This window comes from Pelodiscus sinensis, chromosome 1 (assembly GCF_049634645.1).
Source record: "Pelodiscus sinensis isolate JC-2024 chromosome 1, ASM4963464v1, whole genome shotgun sequence".
Taxonomy (NCBI): domain Eukaryota; kingdom Metazoa; phylum Chordata; order Testudines; family Trionychidae; genus Pelodiscus; species Pelodiscus sinensis.
The window spans coordinates 321,269,751-321,287,103 of record NC_134711.1 but is presented as its reverse complement, the minus strand read 5'-3'; the positions used below and the strand labels follow the sequence as shown (position 1 = coordinate 321,287,103).

Sequence of the window (17,353 nt, the reverse complement as noted above, 5' to 3'; positions counted from 1 at the left end):
TCAGGGTTATTAATTTCCATTCTTTGCAGAGAACAGGGGAGGCGCGCTGCAGGGCCAGCACAGAGGGCCGTGGCAGGCAGCCCTCAAGCGTGCCAGGCTGTCCCGCAGGGTTCATGCTCTGAGACAGCGGGCGGAGCAAGGGGGGGGCATGCTGGACAGGTGTGTGTTAGTGCTGTGGTTTGGAGGGACGTTGGGGGTCAGAGATTACTCTGGGATCTCTGGAGGGATCTCTGGAGAGGGGCATTACTGGCAGGAGGCGAGGGGAGCCGAACACAGCTGAAGGCACAGAGCCAAGCAGGAGAAGGCAGGTGAAGAGCGTGTCTGGTCTTGCAGCGTGTTGACCTGTGGCCTGGGGAAGGGGAGGGGGAAAATGGACGCAGTTGTGCGGCTCCTTTGCTCATTCCCGAAGGAAGATGTAGGAGCTGTGGTGCCAACTCCCATCATTTTAAGCACAAGTCTCGCGGTATTTGCAGTTTTCTTCTTAAAGCTCCAGCTCTCAGAGTCATGGGATCACAACCACGTACAGAGTCTCCAGGCTGAAGACCAGAGCTCAAAACCATGACCCCTTCAAGGCACAAGACCCAGAAATTCAAACAGCCCTCCCTGGACATGTTTAAGGCTAATTATTAAGCCACTTTCCTGGATTTCTGGAGCCTGACTCAGGATTTCTGATTGCATGGGGGCAGTAGGCTCCATTTTCAACAACTATAACTTCCCCTTCCCCCAGTTAAGAGCCCCCCTACATCTGCATCATGCAGTTTTATCTGGAGGATTCCCCCTGCCCGTCTGCAGAGGAATTTAAGAGAAACAAACACATGACCCAATCATGGTCTTGATTTACAAGCTCCACATACTGCAGAAGCGCGGCCACTTCTGGGGTGGAGGACACCAGCCAACTAGCATGCCACAGTGAGATGGGGAAGGGGAGACTGCCATTTTGTCCATAATGACTTGTCAAAAGCACCATGGCTTTCCTATGGACGGCCCAGAAAAAAGAATTCCAGTTTTAAGGGGTCACTGGAGAGTGGCCCCCTCCCCCTCCAGCAAGCCTCAGGCACCTGGGAGATCTGAAGCTTGCACTCTGGAAGTGTCAAACCAGAGGAGAAGGGCTCTAAGCATCTCCAGGGGCTACCGAACAGACTGAAATGGGTATATTGTTTTCAAAGGGTAATTTAGCTGAGGCTCTTCCCTGGACTTTGTTTCTATTGTCTCCAGTGATACACAAGGCACCATGGACATCTGTCATGGCGTGACGGAAAAGTAACAGCTGGTCAATGCTGAAGAGGTGCATCCCTATTGGCTGAAGTGCCATGTGCATCTAAGGCAACCGCAAGCCAGTCTAGTCAGCCAAGTGCTACTGGTTAGGAATAGGCTGGTTTCTGCTGAACTCCTGTAAATACAGATAGTATTTTGGGGGATAGTCAGACAGCCCTGGTGCTACCGAAGCCGGCTCCCTCCCATGCCACTCCAAACCGATCTCAGTTACCCTTAGAATTATGGCCTGTCTTGCAGACAACAGTTAGATCTCAATGTGCTATGTTGTACAAGCTAAGTATGTACAAAAAGGGGCATGGTATCTTTATCACCATTCAACGGATGGGGGAAAACAACTTGTCCCAGGTCACCCAGCAGGCCAGAGTTGGGAACTAAACCCAGCTCTCCTGAGTGCCAGACTGGTGCCTTCTCTACAAAGAGGGCTATTCCTACCAGAGTTTGGCTAACATGTCAGGAACCACCTATGCCTCCAAGACCATTATAGAGGGCACTGAATCAGCAGCCCAACAAAGGGGCTTCATCTGCGGAACTCCTTGCCACAAGAGATTGGAAGCCAACGGCAGGTAGCACACACCAGTTGGACAAAGTCTTCTCCAGCACTGATGGTCCAGTGATTCAGAGGAGAGCCAAGCACAGCACTCCCTCCTCCCTCAGCCTGTGTTACTTGAGCAGCCATGTGCTGCTATGTCAGGAAATGCAACAAATCCAGGTGCAGCAAAGTCACACTCCTGTTGAGAGAGGAGTCAAACTCTGCTCTTTGTATATCAATAATGCAGGTCTCAGCTATCTGAGCTAAAAGAAGTCTTCCCTAGCTGAGGGCAGTGGTAGGTGCCAGACACTGGAAGACAACTGTGAATCCAGGGGCGGACTAGCCCGGCGGGATACCGGGAATTTCCTGGTGGGCCGTCATGTCCGCACGCCATTGCCCCTCACTCCGAGCGGCTCCACGTCTAAGCTATAGGCGGCACGCAGAGCCTGACCCGCCACCTGCACCGTGTGCTGGACATGACGCAGGGGCAGGGCTTGAGGGGCACGCAGGGTGATGTCATTTCCAGGGCCTATTTTGATTGCCAGTCCGCTCCTGCGTGAATCACACATATTACAGCCAAGAAAAAAAAGTTATCAGCCTATACAAACCCTAGTAGTATGGGAGATTGCAAATTTTGACCAGCACCCTAACAGCAGCGTCACTAGACACAGCATTATCCACCTCCTCTCTCAAGGCTACAGGCTGGAAAACTTTCTTCAAGTAATGACGGCTGGATGCCGGCTCCCATCTCATTTTTGCTGCCATTCCCCTACTGGCCAGAAGGGGCCACTACAGAGCAGCAAATAACACGCTCCTTTCCCTGTCCAGAGAGCAGGACTGGGACAGGCTCTCACCCCCAGACTTGTGACCAGACTCCAGCCAGACTCTCTACCTGGGAAAAGGGCAGAGCCCCAGAGATGCAGCGTTAGGCCCATTCTCCAGGGAGCTGGCTGTACAGCTTCATGCTGGAGTCTCCGGACTCTCTTTCCATAGCTGTTTATCTGTTTGCCATGCCACTGGGGGACAATTCTTTAGGGACCAACTAAGCATAGGGTGGTTAGGGTTAGGCTTAGCCGCCCTCCAGGAGGACAAAAGGGAACAGGGAGGTGCTAGCGCAGCCAGGACTGCTCGCAGGGTCGTGGACAATCCTTCCCCGCTCAGATCCTGCCTCCTTTCCCTTCTCACTGGCCAGAACACGACTTTCAACAGGAAACTGCCTCACTGCTGTGACCCCCCACACACTTGGACTGCTGCTCCCCAGGGTAGGATGATCCATGCTCTGGGACCCAGCCTCCCCTCCCCCCGATGCTCCGTCCGGCAGTCAGTAATGCTGCCAGGTGTGGAGAAGCAGCAGCCTCTGTGCACCAAACAAGCAGCAGCCACATGCCCCAAAGCCTGCAGGATCTCATGAATCATGAGGGAAGGATGAAGAAGATCCTGGGACCAGCTTTGGGATTGCTTAGAGAATCGTGGCGCTGCACTGAAAAAGCAGCCTGGTAGTGACAGAGATTAGCAATAGGAGGGGAGTGGGGCAGTGGAGAAGCCCTCATGTGACACACTCATGTGCTGCAGACACACACAGTCTCTTATGCACAGAGGGGAACCAGACTAGAGCCAGCTCCTTGGGTATGAACACGCAGATGTCTACCACTTGATCTAAGAGCTCCCTGAACTACCAACAGATCCCAGATCTGCTCTCTGGGCCAGCTGCAGCCTCCCCAAGCTCGCTCTCTCATCCCCCGCCCAACTAGCCCTGTCCTGACCTCACGGAGAGGATCTAGCAGCACTGATGAAAGGGCTTGAGTGTCCAACGAGCAAGAGGTTTTCATTATTGCGTCACCGAGACCAATAGACACCCCAGCCTGGCTTTACACTCCAGAGATGTCGTCTCCCTGCTTGCAGCCTGCAGGAAAGGAACTGGATTGACTTCAGAGGAAATGGATTGGCCACAGGCACCAAGAGGAAAAAAACAACAACTCAACAAAAGAGCGAGGAGAGAAGAAAACACTGAATTCCGGCCCCTTCCGGCCTCTGGCCAGCCAGGCAAGAGGTCTGGAAGGAGGGCAGAGGAAGGGAGTCAGCAGGTTCCTTCGGCATTCCGCACCACACTAGGGCTGAGTCGCATGCCAAAAGGATACAGCAAGAGGTGCTGGAACATGAGAGAATGCGACAAGAATCGGGATGGAGCAAAGGGACTTGACACCCCCCTGCATGGCTTCCTGGGCAAGCTGCCCTCCAGGAGGACAAAAGGGAACAGGGAGGTGCTAGTGCAGCCAGGACTGCTCGCAGGGTCGCGGACAATCCTTCCCCGCTCAGATCCTGCCTCCTTTCCCTTCTCACTGGCCAGAACACGACTTTCAACAGGAAACTGCCTCACTGCTGTGACCCCCCACACACTTGGGACTGCTGCTCCCCAGGGCAGGATGATCCATGCTCTGGGACACAGCCTCCCCTCCCCCCGATGCTCCATCCGCCAGTCAGTAATGCTGCCAGGTGTGGAGAAGCAGCAGCCTCTGTGCACCAAACAAGCAGCAGCCACGTGCCCCAAGCCTGCAGGATCTCACGAATCATGAATTTTGCCTGTCTGCATTTGGCCCCTGCTGGCTGCTGCGGTGCACACACTGCAGGCGGCAGCCTTAGCTGATGCCAGCAGTACCTCTGGGTCTGAGCTGCCCCATAGCCAGCCCCACCCTGAGCTCAGGGCAGCTCCCTCCTGAGCTGTGGCAGGGGCAGCTGCTGGAGGAGCCTGCCCGGGGGGGCAGCAGGATGGAGCTGGGGCACTGTCTGGGGAGGCCAGGCCCACACTGGCATGGTGCTGGAGGCTGAATCTGCAACCTGGAAGTCAACCCCACATGCACACTGAGCTCAAATGACACACAACCCCTCCTCCCGACAAACTGAACGAGGATTTAGTTCAAATCCCCCAGTATTTAAGCCAATATCACATGGGGGAGAGGGGGACAGGATGTCAGACTCGTGGGACTTCCCCCAGGGACAGCAGCATATCTGGCCGTGCGTTAACAGGACACACACACACACAGACACAGACACACAAAAATGGCTGCTGCTAGAAATGCAAAGCACAGTGGGCTCAGCACCCCAGCTCCCACACACATGCAGTGCCCCCTTATCACCACAGCGGGGCAGCACAGTACAGTAGCAGGGAGGTGAGTGGGGGGTGTTCTGGGTGCCCCCTTCCTCCCCCCCACTTCATGCTGCCTGTCACGGCCTATTGCTCTCCCAAGGCTGGCGAGTCCCTGACAGCACCATTCAGTCCTAGCCCGTGTAACCGCAGAGGCTCTCCTGCAGCAGCTCCTGCCCTTGAGGTAACCTGCTGATCACGGCTTTGTTCCCTGCAGCAGGGAGCAGCACGCAGGCACTGGCAGGGGAGCTCAGGAACTCACAGGCTGGGGGTGACTCCTCCTCTGGCTCCTCCAGATCAGCCCCCCCTCCCCTGCAGCAGTCAGCTATGTCAGCACACAGTTAGTGGGAGGGGGTCTGCCATCACTGCCAGGAATGAGGCACCCTGTGGGGGTATCCCCACGCCCCAGGACCTGTGGGGCATGGAAGAGGGTAGTAGAGAAGGAGCCATAATTTCCCCCTCAGCTGTAGGGTTGGTGGAAGGCGGGGAGGGAGGGAGGAGGAAGGGGAGGTACAGTCACTGCAGCTGCACCAGGGTGGATTGTATCACTGGAGTGTGTTTGGGGGGGTTCTGCTGCCCCCCCCCCCCAAGGCACCTTCCACCAGAGAGGGAGACTGATGGTGCAAGGAGGGGGCCAAGAGTCAGTCAAACCCACCGCTGCCACCACCATCCCTCCGCTGTAGGATGGGGAATAAAACCGTCTTCCTGAGAGAGCTGAGAATTTGCAGCTGTAAAATGCTTTGAGGTCCTTGGGCAGGAGAGACACTTTGCTGGGGGAAACTGGGTCCGACCCATGTACTGGACTAGCACTCCCCCAGCCCATGAAGCGCAGAGCAATAGCAGCCAGACGCGAGGCAACGTAGCCACTCGGCGCCAACAGAACTCTGTGTGCCGCCAGGGGAAGTTGGCCTTTCAGGCTCTCTTTGGCATCCTCTCAACCCCGTGTCCACAGCGTTCACCATCACCCCCGCTCGTAAGTGCACCCAGCCAATCCCCCTCCCTCCCATGAAAGCACCCCTGTGCTCCGTGATGGCTCCCTGGCAAGGCAGGGTGTACAGAGATGGAGCAGTGAGAGGAGGGGTGAGCTGATCAGTCCCAGGCTGGGCAGGGTGGGTCTGATGAGGGGGGACCTTCCTTCCTTTCCCCTCCCCCACTACAGAGAGGGAGTTTGTTTAGAGAGCAAGGAGCCAAAAGCAGACAAAGAAATAAGGCCGCCTGGGGTAAAGGAAGGAGCTGGTGACAAAGGTGTTTATCACAGAAGATCTTTAAAAGAATTCAACAGCACACTGCTCCCTTCCCCTCTCCCCAGCACAGCTGATCCTTGCATCTTGGGTGGACAGGAGGTCCCAGGGCCTTAGCTGCTGGCAGCCTGCCTAGAACAAGTGCACTGGGGCGGTGAACTGCCCCCATCCACAGTGCCCACCAAGTGGCATGGGACACTCAGGGTATGTCTAGACTACATAGCTCCATCGACAGAGCCATGTTAACTAGTTTACCCGACATAGTCAATGAAGCGGGGATTTAAACAATCCCTGCTTCATTAAAATAAAAATGGCCGCCGCGCTGTGCCGACAATCAGCTGATCTGGCACAGCGTGGCAGTCTAGACGCCGATCGGTCAACAAGGGAAACCTTTGTTGACTGCTCTGGTAAACCTCGTTTCACGAGGCATAAGGAAGCGGTCAACAAAGGCTCCGTCAACGGAGCTATGTCGTCTAAACATACCCTCAGAGACCAATCTCCCCTCTGCCATGCTGGGGCTGGTCTCGTGCTTCCCTATCACAATCCACCCTTCTCAGGTATTTCCTGGTTTGCCTGTCGCCCCACCCAAAGGGCGGGCACCGAGACTGCCATTCTCCGATCAGCCAGGGAGGGGAGCTAGAGAGGCAGCGCTCCGTGGTGGAGATCTGGCAACACAATGCCCACCTACCGCTGGGACGCCCTCGGCTTGCCCTAGCCCATGCGAGGCACGAGTGCTCCAGTAGAGATCACGGGGAAAGTTCAGAACCCTCCTCGCAGTCCTTACCGCCTCTCTCCACCTTCACCATCTCCTCATCCGTCTCCTTGTGGGCCGTGCAGTGGTAGCCCTTCTTCTTCAGGAGGTTGCAGACAAGGATGCCCAGCAGGCCCATGAGGCAGAAGACTGGCACGATGGCCAGCACGGCATACTGCGTGGCCTTTTCCTCCCGCTTCCCCTCCCGCGTGCCGTTGGACGCCGCCCTCTCGTCCCGTCTGTGCCGGGCCTCCACATTCCTCACCAGACGGGGTAGCCACGGCTTTGGCTCTGGAGGGAGAGGGTTAAAAAAGAGCTGGTCACTGTAGGTGGCCAAGTGTCATGATCACCAGATAGAGTCTAGTTAGGGGTGTAATCGTGTAGTCGATTCACTAATTAACCGATAAACGAAAGCTTATAGGTTAATGCTATAAAGTACACAGATTTCCTATCCCCCGCCATTGCCAGTAATTCTTTTTAGCAGGCTGACCAGCAGCCCAGCTCAGTCCTGGCTTGTGACGAGTCCGGGCAACAGCACAGGGCGACAGGCAGCCAGTCTGCGAGGGGAGCTGGTTTTAAAACTGGCTCCCCTCGTGGACCAGCTCACACCTGGCATCCTGCGCTGCTGCCTCTGATACTGAGGCAGCAGTGCAGAGTGGCAGGGGACTCCTCGGGAGCATGGCCGGAGCGCACTGGCTGCTGGCCCTGCCCCCGGGGACTACAGAATAGTTGACTAACCAATAAGAATTCAGAGGTTACTCAACTACTTGATTAACCGATATTTAACATCCCTAGTTCTAGTCCTGGTTCTATTGGGTGACCTGGTGCCTCAGTTTCCTCTGCTATAAAATGGGGATATTTGCCTCCTTTGCAAAGAGCGAGGCCTTTTGGGTAAGAGGGAGGGCACATGCCTTTGCAGGCAGTTACTGTAGGCTCCAACTGCCTGCTTTCAGTGGAAACATTCATTTCTTGGCTCCCATCTCCTAGGTTTCGGTTGATATTTCTGGAAACACTGTCAGGTGGGGTGGGGGGGGCTGATTTCAGTTTTTCCTTGAAAACTGAGGAATAAAAGCCGTTTGGAGGTTACTGAGGGGCCTGTGAAAGACTCAGCTGGTGCTCTATGCCCAGCCCCTGGGGCTGGAGAGCTGGTGCCCCACACCAGAACACCGAAGTGGCTGGGATCTGGGGTGCCAGGCCCGTGCCTCCTTGACGCATTTCAAGTTACAATCCTGATCTGCCGCAGGAAGTGGCTCTAGCTTCCAGCTCTTGCCACCACCCAGGAAAGAGACAGTCATGGCTGGCTCAGGACAGGCCCAAAGGGCCTGGAGGCATGTAAACAGCACCCCCCCAACCCTCAGAGCACAGGCTTCCCGTCCACCTCAGAGTCTCCCTCCTTCTTTCAACAAGCCCACACCCAGCTCTTCAACCTTGCATGGAGCAAAGGGTCCTACGGTGGGTCCCCTTCCTGCACCGGGCCCCTTCTTTGCCCCCCACCTGCACTTTTCACCACAGGCCTGGCCCCTTGCCACTCCTCTGCCCCGACCCCAGGCCGGAAGTTGGAGCCTGGCCCAGGTAAGAGCAGCCCAGGGAGCCTGGGATGCTCCACCTGCCTGGGGTGGGGGAGCCTCCCCACGAGCAGCCCCAGCCCATGGCCCTGCTCCCCCCAGACTCTCTTCCCAGGGCAGGTTTAGGGGCTACAACTCCCCTCAGCTACCTGTACTGCTTTTACCCTGACCGGCTTCTGGCTGGTCTGTGGCAGTGCCTCACCCTGGCAAGAGCTCTCCTGCCAACACAACGCCGGCCACACGGGCACTTTTGTCTGCTGGGGTGTATTTTTCACACCCCCTCACTGACAAAAGTTTTGCCAACAAAAGAGCTTGTGTAGGCCCAGCCTCACTCAGCTCTGGGCAATTCTGATCCCCAGCCGGGGGTTAGATTTCTGATACGCCCACAGTGGGGATGGGGCTTGCGTGGTCACTGGTGGAGGGCTGGGGAATCAGCTCCCATTAGCTCCCTCACCGCCAGACAGGGAGAAGAGAGACCAAATCGTAGGAAGAAGCGGGCTGGAGTTCTCCTCAAACTCACATCCTCCCTCCAGCCTCCCACCAGGCACGAGCAGGAGAGGGAGCCGCTCACGGCCAAGTAAACTATTCAGACCCAGTCTCCACTCCCGACCTTGGTGCGACCTCTCTGGGGAGGGACACCAGGGTCAGACGGCACAGCTGAACTGCAACAGGCCGGCAGAGGACTCCCCACCAGGCTACCCTCCAAGTTTTCCTTCCCAGTTCCCTTAGCCAGGAGCTCTCGGAAGCATTTACTCGGCCCCAGAGGCCTCACACCTCTATGCGCCCAACAGCAGCCTCCCAGCTTCACCATGCTCCATGGTGAGGCTGGGTGGATACCTGTAGGGATGAGCCAGGTAGGGCATGGACGTTATGGGCAGGGGCAAAGCACCGTATTCTTGCACCCTGGCAGCTTTCATGGCCTCTCAGGATCAAGGTTATTAAAGGCCAAACCTGCTGGGATCCAAACCACTGCCTCCAGGCACTTTAGACTAGCAGGCTCCAGGTGACTGTGGGTGAAGCACACCGCTGCTTTATAGACAGAGTCCATTTCCTGACATCCAGCTCCACATGACCCGCTGCAATGCCCCCCAGACCTGAATGCCCCCCAGACCCGCTGCAATGCCCCCCAGTCTCATCGCAGGGTGAGGAGCCTGAACAGCAGCTAGAGCCATTGCAGGAGCGTGCGGGGATGTCTAACTAGCTCGTTCACCCCCAAGCACCTGGAAGGGGAGGCCCAGGTGCAGGTGAGTGGCAGCCTCATGCCTGGGATGCAGCCAGGCAGATACATGGTGTGCACACACCTGGCACTGACACCGTGGGTTTGGGTGGGTCAAACACAATCCCCGTAACCAGCCACGTGTGGTGCCTGCAGTTGTGAGTTTTAACCATTATTCGAATTACCTGCCCCACTAACCAAACCCCACCTCCCTCAATTCCCCTGGCAGGTTCCACCCGCCATGGTGTTAGCCCCTCTGGGAGCGGTGGCATTGCGGCGCACGGTGACAACCGTGGATTAGCTGCACCCTAGAAGTAGCCGCGGTGCAGGGGTCTCTGGCTTACACACGGTGTTTGAATTGCAAGAGGGCCCACGGGCCAGGGCTTTGCTGGGCTAGACATCGTGCAAACTGTGGACCCGAGACAAAGCCGAGCCTCAGGAGCTCACGTTGAAAGCCATTTCTGGGTCACAGGTGGAGATCTGCACTTAGAGCAGCCTCCCACTCTGCCCCTGCATGCATCAATCAGGACAACGGGGCGCCAGAGCTCTACAGAAGAACAAGTGGATTCCAGGCAGTTTCTCTTTTTAGTTTCTCCCCGGTCCGCCCTGCACCCCCGCCAAAGAGCTTTAACGAAGCTCCGACACAGGAGAGCTTTCTAAACACATTACTAGCGAGGAAGAGCCATGGTGGGACTGAAATAGCTCGAGGAATGTGCGAGCCAAACCGAGTGTGGGCTTGGGCCCCTGCCATCTTCTGCTGCTGCACAATTCTTTGAGCCAAGACCCTGGGCTTTTTCTACCCTTTGATGGAAACCCTGCGGATCAGGTGGTCTCAGAAACCCCAACAGGCCCAGCCCAAAAGTACAGGCCCCCATCCAGACAGGTGGCCAGTACTACTCGGCCTGTAATACCTCTCTCTGCCTGTCTAGCAGAGACCAGGTGTGCTGCAAGGACAGGAGAAAACCCATCCTCCTCCCCCACCTCCTCACCCCCATCCTGGATGTGCTGCTGGAGCTCAGCTCAACAGCCTGTTTGCCCCCTTCTCTGACTCCCACATCTCCAGGTCAATGATTGTGTGGCGGGCAGCGGCAGGCTGGCCCTGGGTGATAGCAGGTCTGGCAGGGCAGTGAATTGGCCATGCATGTAGTGATTCGAATCCTGCCTTCTCACACGGCAAGGAGACAGCCTCAATGGGCAGCAGAAGCTCCCAGAAGGAGACTCTCCTCCTATCTGGCCCTAACAAAACTCCTATGCCCCACCAGAGAACCCCACCCCTTCTGCCCACAGGTTTTTTGTAACCCCAAGCGTGACCAGTCCCCTCTCCCTGTTTACACTGACCTGGGCAGCCTGGCATGCTTTGGGGAGCAGAGGAGCAGGGCAGGCATTCAGCTGTTGGGTCCGTCTCTCCTTCAGGGCTGTAAAACCTGCCAAGAGCAAAGGACCAAAAAAAGAATGAGACCACAGGTGACTGTGAAACAGCGCACAGGGCTTCTGTGGACTGTTAGAAAGTCCAGCTCAAAGTCTGACTACAATGGAAACAGGTGATGTTAGGTTATTCGCTTTCTTTCCGACGCTGCACTAAGCATCTGACATGTCCACTCCCACCCCAGAAGTGGCTGCATTTCAGCCATGGGGCAAAGCCATGTCTAGCTATTTTACACTGTGCTTCAGGAGCATTTCAGGGCAAAGCGCAAGACAGTTTCCCCTTCCCCAAATCTCTTCCACTCCCTGCTGTTGACTCAGTGGATTTGCATTGGCCAGACTCACAAGAGCCCAGAGCAAGAGAGGTGACTAAGTGAGTTTCTCCCCTCCTTCTGGCCTGAAGCGTACAGGCTTGGAGGAATTCAGCCAACTGCCTTCTAGTGACTCACGCAGACACTCGCAGGCAACCGCCTTCCTACTCAGCAGCTTGGATTTCTGCTCTCTACGGTGCACTGAGGTTGCCAGGCAGCCTGAAGCGTTCCCACTCAACAGCACTTTGCCAGCCCTGCTCACTTGTCGTCGATCTACTAATAACACCCTGGAGAAGGCCTTAGCTAGCCACCCGTTGTGCCCAAGCGCCCAGAGCCAATCCGCCAAAACAGCGGGATTTGGGCCCTGTCCAATGGAGCGCCATACGCATGATTAACCCCTGGAAGGCTGGCAAGAATTGGGACCCTCCTTTTACAGGTGCCACCCAGCTCTGTGAAAGGGCCAGGGTCCCGCCCCCAGGAGAGCCCCATCTGCTCCCACAAGGCCAAGCTGGAAAGCAAAGTTACCCTGGCATGCAGCCTCCACACTGGCTGTCTGCTGCAGCTGTCCCAGGGCTGGCGCGGACCCTCTTCCTGGCCTCACAGTGGGTCTGAGGCGAGCAGGGGGCCAGGCTGTGGCTGGCCGAGAAGGTGCCCGGAGAGCAGGCTTGACAGGACATTCCTAGGCCTTGCCCAGAGCCGCACTTCTACAGGAAACCAAACGGAGACGGAGTCAGGAGTGGAGCTGGGGGCCGCCTCACGGCGCGGGGACGCAGCGTGGCAAGCCCTTCTCCGCGGCCACGGGCCTCCTCTCCGAGCTGCAGCGAGTGCGAGGTGAAGCCCAGTCTCCGTAACCCGTTCCACTCACAGCCTCTCTGCTTGGGCTGCCAGCCAGGGGACCAGCCAGCACCGACTGGGACTGAATCCTGCCAGCCCACAGCACAAAGGCTGCCCATGGCTGGCTCCTGGTTTGTGCTGGGCTAGGACTGGGCTGGATCTGGATCAAAGGGTTTGAATGCCCCCCTCCCCCCGCCCCTCCATGCAATCTGCCAAGCCGCTCGCTTCGTGAAGGACAGACGGCCCGTGCCCGCCCACCCCCTGCCCAGGCAGTATGCTCAAGCTGCAATCCAGCAGCCCCGTGCAAAGCAGTAGGCAGAATGGCTTACCCTATCAGGCTCTTCTCCGGGGGGACACCCCACACAAGGGGCACAGCCCCCCTCCACAGTCCGGTACTCCTGTTCCCCACACGCCAGCGCCCAGGCCCGGCTCAGCAGCTGAAAAGAGACAGGACAGTAATGGGAATGCATCGGGAGCTGCTCCTTCCTGCCTCTTCCGTTCCTGCGACCTGGGCTCAGGCTGTGGGGACCAGCCTCACATGGGAACAGCTGAGCCCCAGACCCCTTCCCACCTCCAGGCTCCTAGGAAGGGTCTCAAGGGAAGAGGCTCCCTCTGGGATCAGTCTCCAGGGCAGCTTGATGCCCATCAGGTTCTGACATGGGGCCTGGGTGGCTTCATCAGACTCATTTGCAGGGAGCCTCACTCGCCACAAATAATACCTGAGACACCCAGGTCCCCCCGAGTCTGCCCCTTCCACAGAGCACACCAGCAGGAGCTTTGCCTTCAGGGCGGGCAGGTGAGCACAGCGCATGGGGGGGGGGGAGGGCCTGTCAGACCTGCTCCCATGCTGCAGAAGGGCTGGCGAGCCTAGGTCCATCACCCTGGTCTCTGGGCACCTTGCCAGCTCAGCCCTCAGCCTCTCCTGAGCAGGACTCCCCCGGGACAAGACAGTGCCGGGATTTTAAAGCACTGCCTGTCGCATGGCCACACACAGGCTCAGCAGCCGACCTGCAGAGTAGAAGAGGTGGCCCCCCAGTGCTCCTGTTTTGCAATGCTCCAGGGTTTTCACAGAAAGGGGAGTGGGGGGGAGAGCTGTCCTGCAGCAGGCCTGCCAACAGCAATCACAAACACAGCCAGCACCCCCTTGCCGGAAGCAGAGCTGGGAGACATGAGCCAGCCCAGTACCACCTGCTTCCTTATCCAAGCGGGGGAACAATCCCACTATTGGAGGGGAACTTCCCCGGCTTCTGCACGACCCTGGTGGAATCGGCCAGCGAAAGGCTCTACTCGGTCCCACCCATTTTACCCAAGTGCCTGCCTTTCCTCAACGACTCTCCTCCTTCCCAGCCTCCCGAGCGGCAGGGTTCCCATAATCCCAACAATTCCAGGCCCAGAATTCCGGGGGGTGGGGGATGTCACCTCCAGCCCCGTCCGGGTCACTCAGGCCAGGGACTTGGTGTCCCTACACTGGGCGCTCTCTGCACACCAGCCACTTCCCGGACGACATGAAGTTCAATACAGCTGCAGTTTAATGAAGAGGGGCCCCTCCCTGTGGGCACCACGAACAGCAGCCTTGGGGATGGGAGGAAAGCTCACAGCCTGCTCCTCTCACATGCCAGGCCCTGGCACTGCAGGTCGGACCCCGGCTCTGACAGCAGCCATGTGCCCTGAACTCCAGACAGAAGGGACCCTTCACCCCAGTAGTGGCCCTCACGTCAGGAGCCATGGCCCCCGCTCTGAGTCTGGTGACATCTGCCCGTGCTAGGTCATCTATCTAGAGCCACCATCGCTCTGCTCAGCGGCTCACCACCCTCTGCCGTCACGTTACGTGTGGCACGACCAACCTGTCAACCTGGCTCTGGCCCCACAGCGCCACGCTGGTCTGCACTGCCCCAGCTCTGGCTCCCCCCAACCCGGCTTCATGCCCAGCCGGGGCTGCTTCTCTTGCCCCTCCCCCCCCCCCAATTCTTGTTGCTGCTACTCTCCCCTTAACTATGGCTTAGGCAGCTCCAACTCATGCGGAGGATGGGCCCTTGGGCTTCCTTATTGGCCTCCCAGTCCCGTCAATCAGACTCACCTAGAGTTTTGGCCTCTCCCCATTTCTCTGGCAACTGTCAGTCTCCAGATCCTGATTTTTTTTCCAGCCATTCCCCTTTCGTTTGGTACTGGGAGGAGACCAATTAAAAAAATCCCAACTACCCCCTTATATTTACACCTAATCCCAGCCACACTGCCTCCCACCACAAGCCAAGCACGCGCCCACTAGAACAGGCTAGATGAGAGCTATGGCAGCGCTAGGACCACAGGACATCCAGAGAGACACCAGGTGGGTGAGGTGACCTCTTTTACTCTACCAACTTCTGGTTTCTCTCACCAATGGCGTGTGAGCCACACAGCGCTCTTCCTCTGGCTGCGCGAGCCAGCAGAAGTGGATTCAATAATAGAGAGAACCTCACCCGCCGTGTTTCTCTAGCAACCTGGGAGTGACATGGCTACAGTTCCATTGCTCACAGCCTACGCAACACCCAGGCAGCCAGCGCTGGTTTCACAGGATTCACGCAGGGCTTTGGTCCCCCTCCCCCAACCTCTGGAGGAACTTTGGCAGCCTCCGTCCAGCAGCCCCCAGAGTGGAACATTGAGGGCCCAGCTGGACCGTTCGCTCCAATTCCGATTTGGATCCACGAGCCAAAGCAAGATGCTCATTCGACCCAAGTGTGCTGGTTTAGGGCATTTATAAGCAGCAGGAGTCAATCTCGTGAGTAGGGAGCCACAGCTAAGTCAGGGGGAGGGTGACATGCCGCCCACAAACAAATCCTTTATTTGCCTCAGAAGCCTCCTGCCCCGCTCCCGCTGTGGGTGGGATGTGGTAGCCAACAGCCACAGCCGCATCTGGGGAAGCAGAGACAAGGGCTGCAGCCAGTCAGAGTCCCCGACAGCCCTGCACCTGCCTGCTCCCACTCCCAGCCAGGCTCCCAGATCAACGCGGTGCCAGGCAACCCTCGGAACACCCTCGGAACGAGCACACAAAGCAACAAGAGAGCTTCTGATGACTGACGTGCTCAAGAGCAGGGGCAGCCGCAAGGCGGCCGCTCACATGGGCTGGTGCTCAGACCGGACTGGTCACTTGGGAAACCACGGCTCAGCCCTGCACGGAAATAGATCAGCAGGTGTGAGCCTCACGCCGCAGCTCTCATCTAGCCTGTTCTAGTGGGCGCGTGCTTGGCTTGTATTTCTCCAAGCAGCAGCAGTTGTCACTTTCTCCGTTCTTGTTCTCCAGCCTTGTTCTCTCCCTCTACTGCCCAGCCCCCTGAATGCCCTAATTTCCTAAGCTCAGCCACAGCACTACAGCAGTGGCCTCGTTTGGGATGACAGCCTGTGGCAAGGAGAAATCATTCATGAGTGTTGGTCCCCAGTGTAGGTTAGAGACCCCAAGTGTCACTAAACAGAGGGGCACTATGCAAGTTGTGAAGTTCAGCCACCTCCAACAAGAGGCGTGCTGCACTTTTTAAGCACAACAACTAGTGCAAGGGAACCAGGAAGTGACGCCAGGTGGGCTAGTATCATAGGCCAAGCTTTAGGAAGCACCAAAGAGTTACATGCAGCATCAGCGGCCCGCCTGAAGATGTCCTTCAGGTTCTGGTTGCACCAGCACAGAACTCCCTGTCCAATAGGTAAAGAGCTGGCTGACAGCTGGGTAGAGTCAAGGCACAGAGCCCCAGACACTCAGCTGCTATCAATTCTCAGAGCCGAAGCAATTTATATCGGCTGAGAACTGTCCCAAAAAATTCCCGTGGCTGCCCGGGAGCAAGGCCAGAAGGAGAATTAGCAGCAGCCCTTCAGGTTTTGCCGTTCTGGGACTGTTGGCAGATTCGGTCACAGCAGGTCTCCTCCCAGCTATTCAACATCCCTTCACCCATCCCTGGAAGGCAGGGAGCCCCTGGTGGGTTGCATGGATTTTCAGTTGTTTCATTCCCTCTTTTAAGAGGGCCTAAGAATCACTACAACGTAGGTCCAAGGGAAGCCCAGAGCTTGCTGATTCAGGGAGAGAGTGAGCTGACATTTCTGTGCCTTCTTTTGACGGTGGTACCGTCAGCAGGGGCACAAGGCACTAAAACAAGCCCCGTTCCTTAGCACATCTTTCACTACTGCATTTGCCAATAGCAGGCTTGGTGAGGATAGCTGCAAAGGACAGCAAATGCCCTTCCCCCACATCCCAAACCCAAAGTGGGGACAACGTCCCAGGAAAGACACAGCACAAACAAAATTTTGAATTTTGACCAAACAAAAATTCCTCCATCTGTTTTGGCTCATTTCTTTGGCTTTTCTTCTCCTGTTTTTTCATTCCCTCACTCCATTCCATGCCCCCTTTCTTCCAAAGGGAGGAATTCTCCCAAATTGAAGTGAAATGAATGATTTGGAAGGGAAACTTCTCCTGTGTGCGGGGAGGGGTAAATAGGAGGGAACGGGTCAAAGGATTGCATGCAAGGCTTAGAGGAAAAAAATAAAGACCTTCTCTCAAACGTTTTAGTTTTCTTCCAAAAGTCATTTTTCATTGGGGAAAAAAATGGATGAAAATATTCTGGCGAGCTCCGCTCTCTTTGAAGGCTGACTGTTTTCACCTACGATGTATCCACACGCTGACAGACTAGGAACAAGTTTCTAACTCGATCTCAAAAGGGGAAGATGGGTATGTAGCTTGCTAGCATGGCCAATAGCTGACTCGCTGCCAAGGAAAGAGTCTAGAGCAACCCACCCCCTGCAATAACTCTACTGCAGTCACTCTAGCTAGTGCAACACTGAAAGCTAAAGCGACGGCTGCCTTGCAAGGGCCATGAAAACAGTTTGTGCTCGTCCCAAACTTTCTAAGAACTTTGTGGTTGCAGCTCTTCATGTGACATATCCTCCCACAGGAGATTACCTGGGAAATCTTGGGCAAACTCCAGCCAGCTGTTCCTAAGTGAGGTGATCAAAACAGAAGGCTCTGCGCACTGGTCACTCACTAGTAGCGGCATACCCTTGTCTACACGGGGATTTCAGATGTTTTAGGCTCCTAATAGCTCCTGCTTC

At 56.5% G+C, this 17,353-nt stretch overlaps 1 protein-coding gene across 3 annotated transcripts in view; it reads right to left on the bottom strand.

Moving 5' to 3' along the window:
• RELT (RELT TNF receptor) overlaps nt 1-17,353 on the bottom strand; it is a 77,037-nt gene that overhangs the window by 11,218 nt on the left and 48,466 nt on the right. For all 3 annotated transcript variants that reach the window (XM_075919558.1, XM_075919557.1, XM_075919559.1), the window contains 4 exons: nt 12,616-12,723; nt 11,978-12,156; nt 11,058-11,143; nt 6,972-7,229 (listed from right to left, as the gene is read on the bottom strand). In XM_075919558.1, the coding sequence (XP_075775673.1) occupies nt 6,972-7,229; nt 11,058-11,143; nt 11,978-12,156; nt 12,616-12,723 (631 nt within the window). The remainder of the gene's footprint in view (nt 1-6,971; nt 7,230-11,057; nt 11,144-11,977; nt 12,157-12,615; nt 12,724-17,353) is intronic.